The sequence below is a fragment of the Pleurodeles waltl genome, chromosome 10 (assembly GCF_031143425.1).
Source record: "Pleurodeles waltl isolate 20211129_DDA chromosome 10, aPleWal1.hap1.20221129, whole genome shotgun sequence".
In the NCBI taxonomy this organism is placed as follows: Eukaryota; Metazoa; Chordata; class Amphibia; order Caudata; family Salamandridae; genus Pleurodeles; species Pleurodeles waltl.
Window position 1 is genome coordinate 972,726,222 of NC_090449.1, and position 13,602 is coordinate 972,739,823.

The 13,602-nt window shown below is 44.1% G+C and overlaps 1 protein-coding gene across 1 annotated transcript in view; it reads right to left on the reverse strand.

Moving 5' to 3' along the window:
• LOC138262081 (anterior gradient protein 2-A-like) overlaps positions 1-4,084 on the reverse strand; it is a 35,640-nt gene extending 31,556 nt beyond the window's left edge. Inside the window, exons 1-3 of the mRNA XM_069211812.1 lie at positions 3,946-4,084; positions 2,934-3,057; positions 332-395 (exon numbers count right to left, since the gene is read on the reverse strand). Coding sequence (XP_069067913.1) covers positions 332-395; positions 2,934-3,045 — 176 coding nt within the window. The 5' untranslated portion in view covers positions 3,046-3,057; positions 3,946-4,084. The remainder of the gene's footprint in view (positions 1-331; positions 396-2,933; positions 3,058-3,945) is intronic.
• Positions 4,085-13,602: the final 9,518 nt, after the last annotated feature.

Here is a 13,602-nt window from a genome sequence, read left to right on the forward strand (position 1 = left end):
CAGCATTCATAATTATGCAAAAAGCTACGTAATCACACAACGTGGCCCATTTAGAGAACCTTTAAGCCACATCTATACGGACAGTACCAACATACACGTAACTAATGGAAAGTTGGAATTAGAAGCAAACAAAAATGTGAAACAAAAAAATAGATGCACTAGACGTGGCTGCGTTGCACATTTTGATATCTGTCACGGCAAATACATTTCTCATGATAATACACATTAACGATACAGAAGATTAACAGGGTAGTTTTTTAACTGCGAAATGCCAAGAACATTGACACTAGATGGCGCTATTGGGGTGTACTGTTTGTATTTACTTTCTCACCTGGTCTTGGCTTTGAATAGGCCTTCCTCATACGTCTGAACCCATTCGAGACTGTCGCCCCACCCTATGGAGGAATTGAGACAGGTGTAAGGGAATGTGCTGGAAGTCACTTGTTTCAGTTTTTATTCAACGCAAACATATTTCAAATGAACGCCAGCACGCCTTTGGTAGATTAAACAAAACACAGACTCGAAATTTCAAAATGTACAGCTAAAGAGTATACGACTGTGGAGCAGGTTCCAAAAAACATCAGACAACTTCTGAGAATCATAGGCCTGGCCAGGGAATTATTCATCCAATGAGATACCGAGAGCCGCCTTCACGAGGGAGAAGGACGGTGCACCTGAGAGAGTGACGCATGTTACAGAACCTGGAGTTATTTCACTGCTGGGCACCAGGGCAGATTGACCGGGATTTGCAGTGTTGCTGTCAGTATTGGAACAGAAGGTGGGAAACAAGGCAGGGTGTTCGGGGAGCGATAGGAAGGAATAGAGAGCTAGAGTCAGAGAAAAGTCAGAAGGGGTAGAGAGGCGGGTACGGGGGTTCAGGGGGGCGGTGGGAAGGGGTGGAGAGCGGGGAATGCGGCCTTAGTGGAGAGGCGACGTGGGCATGCACCACATACGCACTCCGTGTTTTATATAGGTGGTGACAGAAACACATTTGTAGAGCTCGTAGCCCCCAAATTTGCGATTATGGTTCGCAAATTAACTGGTACTCAAACTGCACCCAATTCCAAGTTTCACATGTTGGACTGTGGACTAATGTGTCCGGGTCATAAGTTATCCCCATTCCATGATGCACAAACAAGTTTGCTCTTGCGGGGATGGGGCATCAGGGGAGAGATGGGAAGGGGTAGAGGTCTGGGGACGAGGTTTCAGGGAGCGGTGGGAAGGGGGAGAGTGCTGGGAACGGGGTGTCACGGAAGGGATGGGAGGAGTAGAAAGCTGGTCTCAGGGGAGAGATGGGAGGGGATAGAGAACTAGGAATGGGGGTGTCAGGGGACAGATGAGGAGTAGGGAGCTGGGGACGGGGGCTCCGAGGGGAGAAGTGGGAAGGAGAAGACAGTGATGGGAGAAACAAGAGGATGGTGTCAGACGAGAGTTGGGAGTGAGTAGAGATCTACGTGTGGCAGAGGCAAGAGGGGATGGGCTGACAGGGGAGAGCTGGGAATGGGAGAGACAAGAGGGGGTGCAGTGTCAGGTGGGGTTGGGAAGCGGTACAGAAACGGGAATGAGAGAAACAAGAGGCGGGGGGGGGGTCAGAAGAGAGGTGTGAAATGATGGAGAGGTGGGGATGGGAGAGACAAGAAGAGAGATGGTGTCGGGAGAATTGAGAAGAGGTAGAGAGCTGGGAATGGGAGAGACAAGAGGGGGTGCAGTGTCATGGGAGTGGTGGGAGAAACAGAATGTGAGAAACAAGAGGGGGTGGGGAGTCAGGAGAGAGGTGGGAAGTGACAGAGGTGGGGATAGGAGAGACGAGAAGGGCAGTGGTGTCAGAGGAGAGGTGTGAAGGGGTAGAGAAAGGGGAATGGGAAATACAAAGGGGGTGTGGACTCAGGGGAGAGGTGAGAAGGGTACAGAACTGGGAAAGGGAGCGACAAGAGGGGATGGGGTCAGGGTGGAGGTGGGAGGGAGTAGAGTACTGGGATCGGGAGGGACAAGTGGTAACGTGAACCAAAAGATGTGGAGAAGAGACGGCTGCAAGTCGAAGGGAGACGGTGAAACAAGGGTACCCAGGGTCAAGGGGAGTGAAATCAGTGGTACACGGTCACGGTTCTAAAGACATTGATGGGTTCTGTTTGCTGCAGGAGGTTCTGAGTCTGTTTTCGGGACAGACGAACAAAAGGTCTTGTCTCACATCTCTGGGAATGTTGTGATATATTCCCAGATCCTTTTTTCCAGATCTTAAGTGCAGATCCAGACCCTGAGAATGAAACAAAGCGCAGGATCTGGACCTGGTACGACGGAGGGAGGGGCGGGGGTCGGTGGGGCGGTTCATGAGGCACTAGGTGGAGAATGCTGAAACTCTGAAACTACTATGCTTTCTGCCTCCACATCACATGTAAAAAAAAAATCGGGTAATGCGGTGTCTTTATATTAAAGGCATTGCAAATAAAGCAGGTTCAGCACCGTTGAGGAGGAACATTGAAGTGCTAATTATATATGAGAGTATTTGAGGCGCAGAGCTCTCTGCTTCCCTGGTCCAGGCACAAGTAGATTATCCTGTCCCGGTTTTAGTTTTGCATTCTGGTACTTGGAGTCCTGGTAGTCCTCTTACACAGCGAGCATTACAAGTCCCAGAATACAAAGTCAAACCATCGACTGGATGAGCCATGGACCAGGGAAACGCGCGAGTTCTGCGGGCACAATTCAGAACACACCTGGGCTTTTCTTTTAAAAGTGATTGTTTGTATGTGACCCATACACTCAACTGAGGCAAACCACGACTACAATTTTCAGAATGCATTCATTTCATGAACCAGGGACTAGGGAGCGTTATGTGTACCTGTGACATGAGTCATGTCATCCCCTAGCACGCGACAGTTTGAAACAGTGGAAATACAAAACAAGGAAGAAACTAAAATTACAAACATTCGACCTACCCCTGGAAAGAGTCTGGACCTTCTTCACTTCCGGTTTCTTGGCGCTCTCTTTGGCTAGGCTGTATGAAGAAAGCACTAGGAGCAGAAGAGCTGACAGGTAACCTTTCACCATGTTGAGCGATGACTGTGGAAATAAACAGAAACACAAGTGCTACCTTAATCTTCAAAGCGTGATCGCACAGCAAGAATGCGCAAACCGTGCCACCTACCGACCTTATCAGTTCACAAGTAACACACGTAGCAACAACAGCGCCCTTTAAAATACCTAAAGGCCTCCCACAATTCACCAAAACTTAAACTGCTTCGGAAAGTCGCCAAAAGACAACATTTTATGTGGGTAACAAACTCAGGTTGTGGAGAGGCAATGTTGACTGTTAAGGAGGGGCATCCAGGACATGAATAGCAAGTATAGGACTGAATGAAGCAGGGACATATAGGTTCAACTATGACCCTATTGTCATATAGGTGTTTCCATAAGGGTTCAACATAGCACTGTGCATCCCACCCCCAGCTAACAGTTTAAACAAGCGGTTGGAAAAAAAAGTCAGATTTAATTTTCAGACATAAAATACAATTTGATTCAAGATTAACCCATTCTGAATACAGCAGTGGGTACTAAACCGGCACATAATCTGCTTTTAGAGGCTGACTCATGCAAAGTAAGCCTCACCCTGAAAATAAACACAGCAGCTACCACAGTGTGCAGAGAACCTTAGGCTCAACCTGCAGCAGCTCTTTGTAAACAAAGGACATTATTCGACGATGGAAAAATCCCTCCATAAATAGGGTGCATTATAATGGCTACCGGAGCGGTGATATTTTGCTATAATTTGATGTAATCGGCGGATCTTGCAAAGCTCCTTGAATCTGTTGGGGTGGGAGCAGGCTCGCGCCGACTCCTGGCTGCTCACTGAGCCCTTCCCTTGTTTGTTTCAGATTCCTTCGCATGTAACCCGAGCCCAAGCCTCACCTGGCTGCAGGTGAGCTCCCAGCAGAGCGATGACAGCCTTACCTGGCCTCCCACCTGCACTTGTCTTCCGTGCTGGGAAAGTGCTCCGACTTTGGATGGGAACTTCTGCGACCGGGGACTCGCTATTTATACAGCTCAGTCACCTGTCCCCTCCCACTGGCCCGAGAGGCCAGGGCTGATGCTACACGGGCAACGTTTCTACAATTAAAAGAATTACAAGGATATTACCAGTCTGGGAGGGGACCTTATTACACCATCAGAACGTCGTGCATCAAATGTGCTACCTGCCGATCAGTAGAGTTATGCATTTGGCCTATTTATATTTATATTGAGATATTTCTGATTTTGGCTTGTGTCCAAGTACAGTACATTGCTAAAATCTGATTTGCCCGCAGGCTGATTTGTCCTTTTACGATTGGACGGCTCTTTCCTTTAGGTAGGTGTCCATTGTGTCTGTGGGAACATAAAACTGACAGCAGCGTCAGACCTCAGGTGTGAATCATCACTGTTAATATATAAGTAGATTCATCCTTACCTGAATAGCAGCCAACTGAGAAATGGAGAAGGGGCCTCTGGGTGTGACCACAATGGCGTAGTAGTTTTCATAATTATATTAAATGATCTACGAAAATGGCAAGCACAGTATTATCGTTGGTTCTAACTGCGTCTGACTTTCATCTACGGCAACATGATGGCCTCCCTGCTCTACAGAGGTTAGGCTGCCAAACGCAGGACCTCTTGCTTCACAGGTTTGTGGGCTTCTGTTTCTTCAGGCAGACCAAGCAGGTGTCTGGCTGACCGAGTTATTGCTCCGGAAACTCAAGCTCACTTGCCTCTGAAATTTGCTCGCCTAAATATTGCTATGCAATGTTTGTCAAGATGTGTTCAGAACTGTCAGCGTTCTCAGCACAGTAACTCTATCATAAGAATGGCGTTGTAACCTTCACAATCTACTTTTTTTTTGTAAGTTACCTAATCATCTCCTTGCAAATCGATAGTTTTGAAGCAAATAAACACAAACGAAAAATTATGTAGGCAAGTTGCAGAGTAAATCTATTTCTTGAAGTGTTGTTGATGCTCAGACAAGATGTCAGCAGCCACAATTATAGTTTGTGCAAATGCGCACATTTTGTAAGTGGGCAATTTTAGGACCCAACGCATTCTCAATTTGCTCGCATGGTATTTGTACAGAACCAATAAACCAGGTTTGACTAGGATCAACGATCTACCAAACATACCATTTCCCTTCAGTTCACTGTGACAGGAGGATTCCAGTGTGGCAAAGTACATTCCATCCTGCATGTCTTCAATGGAGGTGAGAGAAGCCCTTGAATTCCAGAGTGCCCTTGTTTTGCAACGGATAAGTCTATGTACATCTTGGTTTAGACAATGCTGTGTGCATGGTTAGTTCTTTCAGGTCATCGGTTAATCGGGTTCAAACTACAGCATCCTTTCTTTAACATTCTGCAGGGACAAAGGCTAACAAAAGGCCTGTTTGCCTTTGTATAGTTAAGATATAATTGATGCCTCACCTCATCACTCTAGCTGGTTGGTTGCATTCTGATCCCTCAACACCTCCACTTCTCTCGGAAAGGTGGAGTAACCTCATCTCTGGGGCTCTTGACATTCCAAGTTGCCTAGCTGTGGTTCCTGCATAAACTTAGAAGTGGTACCAAATAGGGAGTACAAATATGTTATCCTTCGGTCTTGGATTCTCATGTCAGTCTTCTCCAAGATTCAAGAGTTCTTCAGAAGTGCAGCTGATCTCACACACTGGTACCAACCCAAATTATCAATATTAGAGACAAGGGGGGTGGTATAGCTGTGGGAAAATGCATGCAAGGCAGGGGCTTTGTAATTTAAACCACTTAAAATGCAGAAGATTTTTATACTCTAAGGCCCATAGTTATGGGCTTTGACGCAGGGCAGTAGAGCAAGTCACATTGCTGCAGTGGTCAGCGTCAAAGGGAGAGGACAGGAATGCACCGTATCTATGCAATATGGCACATTCCTGTCCTTTCCCACTGCGCTGGTGCCATTTTGGCTGCCAAGCACCAATGCAGGCACCATTGCAGCATGGTGCAAGGGTGTCTGCGTTGTATGCAGGATTGTTTTTGTGCAGGAAGGGACACCTTCCTGCTCAAATACAATCCGGGGAGGCGTTTTCCTCTTTCTATGTGTGCTGCAGAATGCATGCCCCCTTTTAACGCCTGCTCTGAGCAGGCATTAAAAGTGCCGACCAAAATTACGCAAGGAAATCTCTTTGATTTCCTTGCCCCTTTTTTTTGTCCCCCCCCTAACAGGGGAATGCTCCCCTTGCATACATTATGCCTGCCACAGGCATAATGTGGCGCAACAGTTTACAAAGTGGCGCAATGCATGCATTGCACCATTTTGTAAATATGCATGTGTAAAAAGCCACTTTAGCACTGCCTCAGCATAAAAAAATGACGCTATGGCGGCGCTAAGGTGGCGCTAGGGCGTCTCAAATCAGGCCCTTAGTTGCCAGTACCGTGTATAACTTTCCCTCTTGCAGGTTCCTAATAGAGAAGTGTTTTGAATAGTTTTAATGCTCAGTTAATAGCTTTAGGACCTGGAATATACTGACTTACTAACGATTTGGACCAATTCTCCATTTAGGAGGCTACATTTCAGATATCCTCTGATGCTCTGGGTGGAAGACACAGCAATAGACAACCCTCAGCTACCTTACAAATAATACCTACGCTTTTAATATTGTGTTTTAATTTGTTGAATCCCAAGGTGCAGTGTATCACAAGCAGTTTGTAAGAAGAATACAGCACACCTCTGAACTGCTGGAAGTGTCTTTGAACAGGAACTGGCATTTAATTTTCTCAGAGCCTGCGCAGTGCATCTAAATATAAGCTGTCTCTAGTTTCAGCCAAGGTGAAAATAGGTCATTGGCTCCTATTCTGGAGAGGTTGAAGGAATTCAGTTTAGTTCTGAGTAGATCAGAGGGCCTTATTTTGGTGTCTGCTTGCTGATACCGTCTGCAAACACCACATGCACAAGGGAGTACTTGAGATGGTTTCTGGGACGAGTGTCATCTCTGCATGAAAGATGGAACCAACACTTTACGCTTGTGTGCTAACCAGTCTAATGACCATGTTTTGCTCTAAAATCTGTTGCCAAAAGTAATTATTCTTTTCTCGGGGTCATTTATGTTTTGTAACCATTGAGGTGGAGCACGAAGACTTATTCAGGTCAGGGCACGAGTCGAAGATACATGCGGGTAAAGGGGGTCAACCCACTCTTTTCACATGGCGGACGCCTTCTACGCTGTCAAGAAGCTGGGGCCCACAGAAATATGATAAACCTGCTTTGGTGTAATTTTCAACATAGGGACACATTCAGCAGTGCTGCACATGGTCTGCTTTCCTTGTCTGCTTACCTTCTGCTCAGCAACCTGTAGACAGAGAGGGGGGCCTTGTTATTTTAAGTGCCAGCTGGGCCCAAAACAAAAGCAAAAGCTAAAAGGCCATTAGGCCACCTTTTGTTGTAGTGTCCTGGTTGGGAGCTGTCTTGAGCCTCACACCTAGATGCAAATGCAAAGGAGGGGAACAAAGGCACACAGCTTGCTATTACTTCACAAGTACTTAAAAGAGGCATGGCTTTGCCTTTTTCAGGCCTTGTATATAAGAGCATGCACTGTAAGAATGTCAGATGTGTTGGCCTGCCCAAGTATTTACTCAATTTACTACTTAAATACCACTATTTTGTTTTATTTCTTTTTCAGCACTAAAGTGCTACTCATCCCAATGCAGGGTGTTTGAGCACTTTACATTATAAGTACACATTATACTTTAACAATGCATTATTTATGTGTAAATCAATGCACAGGAAGTGTTATATAAGACAGTGAGGGTTACAAGCAGAGGAGTCGTATGTCCTTCATAGCTCACAATGCTATATTAGAAGGATTACAATTTATGAACTGCAAGTAACAAAAGGATATCTGGGTTGATAGCAGTAACCCACTTACCCATTTTCATAAATTAAAAAAAAAATCTTTCACCTGCGTGTCATATGATGGGCTGTGGAGGAGACATATTACCCCTCTATGCTATTTTTATTCAAAACTGGGACTAGACAAAACATAAACCTCTCCAGCAGCTATGTTAACCTCTAGAGTAATCTCACCATTATTATTCCCTGATATTTACTGGCACACAAGGATATCTGCACCAGGTGCCTCAACCCCATAAGTTATTTTAAAATGCAATCAGTTAGGCCTAACAGACTTACTGCCACATTTCTCCTTGTCGACAATTTCTGTGGGTAGGGTTTAGATGTTGCATAAGGATTGTTTCAGTTTTTTGGCACAACCCTAAAGCAAAATCTTATTTTTTGAATATTGTAATGCATTCAAATGTACTCATGATAGACTTGCTAAACATATGTGTGAGATCTTAAGATCTGATGTCACTTCTTGTGATGTCACTTCCTGTGAGGTAATGAGTTGTGGTGCTACTTCCCGTAATGCCACGTGGGATGTCACACACCATGATATTAAGCGCCATGATGTCACTTGCATACTGCCTAACATGGTTAACCCCGACACTTTTTAGGACATGTGCTCTGATTGAGGTGCAATGTAAGTTGCGATGATGGCGTCTCATCTGGCCCTACGTGGCATGCCTATGCGTGCGCACACACACACACACACACAATCTGTATATTATCTGGATAGTGACAGAAACAAATTTGTAGTGCTCGTACTACCCAAATTTGTGATTGTGCTCAAATTGCACCTGATTCCAATTTTGACATGTTGGACTGTGGAATAATATTGACCATGCCATCAGTCTAATGTTACATACTTGTATGAAGCAAATGTGAAGTATTTGACAATTTTAAGTTTACATTGTCTGATCATATGGTAAGAATATTTTGATGTATGTTTAGATGAAATGCCTAGGAACATTGACAAGCTCTGACCTATTATGAGGGCAAACATCTTTGCAGCTCTGGAGGAAATTGGGTTATTGAGGGGGTGAAACCCTACTCAAGCAGAAACCACAATTCCTGCCAGGATGCAGTCACAAGCAACCCCAAATTAACCTGTGCTTAACACTCTGGTAGCTTCGCACAAAGCAGTCCAGCTTAATTTAGAGGCAACTTGTAATGTATTTTTGCAGCACACAAAAAGTAATAAAGTGAAAAAACAACACAAGAAAAATCCAACACCAATTTAGAAAAATGTAATCAATTATCTGAGGCAAAAATGACAAAAATCTAATCAGTAGAATTAGAGAGATGTAATTTTGAAGAATTATGTGAAAAGAGTGTCTAAAAGCACAAACTGCAAGCTATGTTTCTCTGGTTGTGATGAACTGGAACAAATTCACAAGTTCAGGCTGACTGCAATGGAGCACGGGCTGGATACAGGGTCCAAGTTAGTCCCACTGAACAAACTACCTTGCATCCTGGTTTGAGAGCATTGCCAGATCCTGTGTCGAAGATGCAACGTGCAGTGGCAGTTCTGAGGAAGCTGTGGGGCTGCAATACAGAGTCCTGCATCGTGGTCAAGGACGCTTTGAGGGAGGACTTACAGTGCGAGGTCCTGCGTTGACAATGCTTTCGGTACCAATGGTTGTGAAGAAGCTGCAGGGCTGTAATGCAGAGTCCTGCTTCGTCATTGAGGATTCCATAGACGAAGGGCTTGAGATGTAAAGACCAGTTTCATGGATGTGCACATAGTGGCAGTTCCATAGAGACTGTGGAATGTAATGTGAGGTCTGGCATCAGGAATGCGTTGCGGAGCTGTGGCTCCGAATTAGAACTTCGAGGAGATGCCTCATGGGGCATCAGTTCTGCCCACAGTACTAAAGCTGTGCTGGCAGAGCACCTTCAAGCCCTCTTCCAAGGGTCCCAGACTGTGATGGCACCACCTAGTTAGTAGGACTTACAGAAGGCAGAGTCCATGTACTGGGTTCAAGGTGGTTGGAGCCCTTTTTGTGTCTAAGCATCTGATCAGGAGGCCAGCCAACTAGCCTGTGGAGTCAGTCTGGTGGTCCTTGAATCAAGATGCAAGTCCAGTCCTTTTACCCAGTCAGCAAGGCAGCAGAGTAGAAGACCTTCTTGCAGAGCAGCACAGCAGTGAGTCAAGTCCAGAGGTGTACTGAGGAGTTGTGTCTGAGGTTCCATTATTTTTACCTTGTGGGCACTATGAATTAGGAGAAGGTTCTGGGGATTTTTACCCCCAGCGGTGTTTGGAATTTCCTGGCTCCCTGTCTTGGCCCCAGCTTGTGTGGGGTCACAAAAGGCTAGTGGCTAACCCCTTGGGAATGTTCTCAGGCAGAGGATTTGTGATGTTCAAGTGTGGCAGGGTACAGCTCCTCAACAAGTCAAAGATGGTCAGAGAGGTCCCATCCTGCCAAAACACTCATTTTCATTTGTCTCACTGTCTGAGAGTAAAACACAAAGACCAGCTGCTTGCTACAGCTAGTCATGTGATCTAGGATATGAACTGTAGGCACCAAATGATGGGGACAAGCAATGGCCAACTTTCTAAAAGTGGCACTTCCAGAATTAGAATCTGACTTTACCATCAAAGGTAGTTTTAAACTACAAATCTTTAGACACTGAACACAATATTTCTATCTGCTCCGAATTGAAAGTTATCACTTATTAAATGTAATAAGTTAACCCAATGCTATCCTATGGGAGAGTACAGCCTTGCAGAAGTGAAAATCAAATGTAAGAGTCTTTTACTACCAGGGCATGTAAAAGTCAAAAGTGCAAGCCCAACCTTTTTATTACACTGCACCTTGCCCTGTGGGCTGTTTAGGGTCTACTTTAGGGGTGACATAAACTGTACTAACTGTATGCAAGATAAGGGCTGGCAAAATGTTTATTTTGATAGGCTGAAAGGGCAGTTTAAAATTGCATAAACAGGCTGTGGGCTGATAAGGGTCTATTTTAAGGATGACAAACTCTATTAAAAATGAAGAATTAGGTCTGAAAAATATGTTTATTTTGCTAGGCTGAAAGGGCATTTTAAAATTGCATAAACAGGCTGCAATGGAAGACCTGAGACATGTTTAAAAGGCTACTTTAGCCGGAGGCACAGTGAGTGCTACATGTCCAGTAGTATACTGTTATTTCCAAGTCCTGGGCACAAGTACTACCACTTTACTATGGGCTTAGAAGTATATAAAATATGTCAATTGAGTGTAATCCTATTCTACCATATTTAAAAGAGAGAGCACAAGCACTTTAGCACTGGTTTGCACTGGTTAGCAGAGGTAAAGGGCTCACAGTCCTAAGGCCAACAAAAAGGAGATCAGAAATAATGAAGGAGTAAGGCAAAACGTCTGGGGGAAGACTACCCAAAGGCTGACAGGTTTCACAAGCATTACACAAGGATAGGAATTATATGCAAAGTAATTTCCTGCAACCTGCACTCCCCACCACAAAAGTATAGATTACGAGTGTCCAAGATTTTTTTCATCTGTGAACAAACACCTCTTTGTGAAGGGAGCTTAGGGCCTGATATAAGGCATTTTGCAGTTGCTTTTGTCTTTGTGATTCACAAAAACATATGATTTGCAGTCACATATTTTAACTTTATAATTTACTAAACAAGGTTTGTGGTTTGAAAAAGGCTTTCTGATTTACAAAATGTGTTTCGGGGCTCATTCTGAATGACATCTAGGAAGGCTCATCAAAAGAGAGTCCCATTGTTGTTGCATTGTGGTATGAGATGTACCTATAACTTGTTGAAACAATATCTTATGTAAACCATTGAAATGTTACTGATGTTTGAAAGGAGGTGGTAACAGATTTGCAAGGGAATTATGCAGAGTGTCCTCAGGTGGCACAGGTAATGGCACAGAATAGTAATATATGCTCCACTCATTGTTTTTATCTTGAAAATTAATCTTTTATTTTTTAAAGCAGCACTGGGTCGTTTAGGGATCATGGACTACTCTTAAAAAAAGATTTTGATTTGGGAATGTGAACACAATGACGGTAGTCAGCTGTTCCTTGCAGGCCACCATCCGTATGTTTGCAGTCAATCAATATACACTAGGCAGATCATTCCGTGACCACCTGTGACTGAAAACCTTTTGACATGAACTGTTAGCACACAAGTCGCAATGCAAAATCAGAGACGGGGCAAAATGTTAGTGTGCAATTTGTGACCATTGTTGGGTACCTGTCCCTTAGCATTGTCACCCCAATTACAATTGATGCACATCGTGCAACTACTGGATGTGATAAAGTCTGCAATCCAAGAAAAATATAGACATTAAAAACCTACTGGAAATGAACAAGGGAAAAAAACTAGTAAATACTGAAACATACATATTTTGGTGCGGAAAGCACTAAAATATGCAAGTTGTGCCCCGCTTTTAGGGGAGAACCTGTCATAGGTTTTATTTATTGCACCTTGTCATTGTCAAGTCTGAAACCTGAAGTATAAGAGTTTACCTAGTACGATAAATATCACAACATCCTCCCGGGCACTCATTATTAGGATCTAACAATCCACTACATTGATACATCAGCACGTAGGCACCATCACATTGATGCTGTCAGTGATAAGGGCTAGTTTAAGAGCTAGTATCAGGATAAGAGGTAAATTAGGGTTAGGATTTAAATTAGGTGTAGGATTTTGTCAAGGTGTGGGCTTCAACGAATGTTAAAGGCTAGATTTATTGTTTCGGGAATGGGAAACCTTTGATTACAAACACAACAACTTCATTGTATGACATTTATTAAGATTCTATTAAAGTGTTTACCCAATCTGCAATCTAAGAAAGACGTAAATAATCAAAATGTGAATTGCTCTATAGGTAACATGCACACGATCTCTGATGTCATAAACGTTACTTCACAGTGTGGCTCTTCAGGCCACGCTACCCGAGGAACATTCCCCTAGCCACAATGGAGACATTCATCCAATGTAGAAGAAATGGCACCTAAAGGAGAACCCTTATATCTAATTCCCATTGCTTCTATTTCTGTTCTTGGTCCACTTTGGTATCAGATCCTTAGGACAAACTATGGATAGTGTGTGAGTTAGGTAGGGAGTGTAGGAATTTCCAGACAGGCATCTGGCTATTACTCTTCCCACCTCTTGTTAATCCAATCAGATGTGACGATAATCCATTGGGTTCCTTTAGCATTACTTGAAACCCAACACCGTGCTGCTGGATTTGTATATGTGGTCCAAGCTCTTTGTTTGGCAGTTTTATCACAATGAATAGGAATAATGTATTCCAACTGTGCATTATAATGATATTGCAACTCAAAAAGGAGTTCTGTGACCATACAGAGGCACAAAGCCAGCGGCCTAGTGCCTTTATGATGTCAGGCCAGGGTACTTCAAGGAGACCAGGCCTAGCCTGGGAACCTAAATCAGCCCTGCAAAAAAAGAATTTTCAGATCAACCCTAATCCCTTCCTCCTTTGCCAATAAACTGGGGGAGCTGGAGAAAGTGCTAGTGGTGACAGAAGAAGTTCCTCGACCTTAAACAAACACAGCGTCTATTGGCTCCAGCCCTTGGGGAAATGCCTGATGAAATAAATGGGCAGCCCAGCCCCAAAGGAATATCCTTTGTAATGAACAGATGTGGGTTGCATTACTCCATATAGTTAGTATACATTCAAATTTCACCTGCCTCCCCAAGATAGCTTATTCATTTTCCTAAATTTAGAGTACTTCACACAT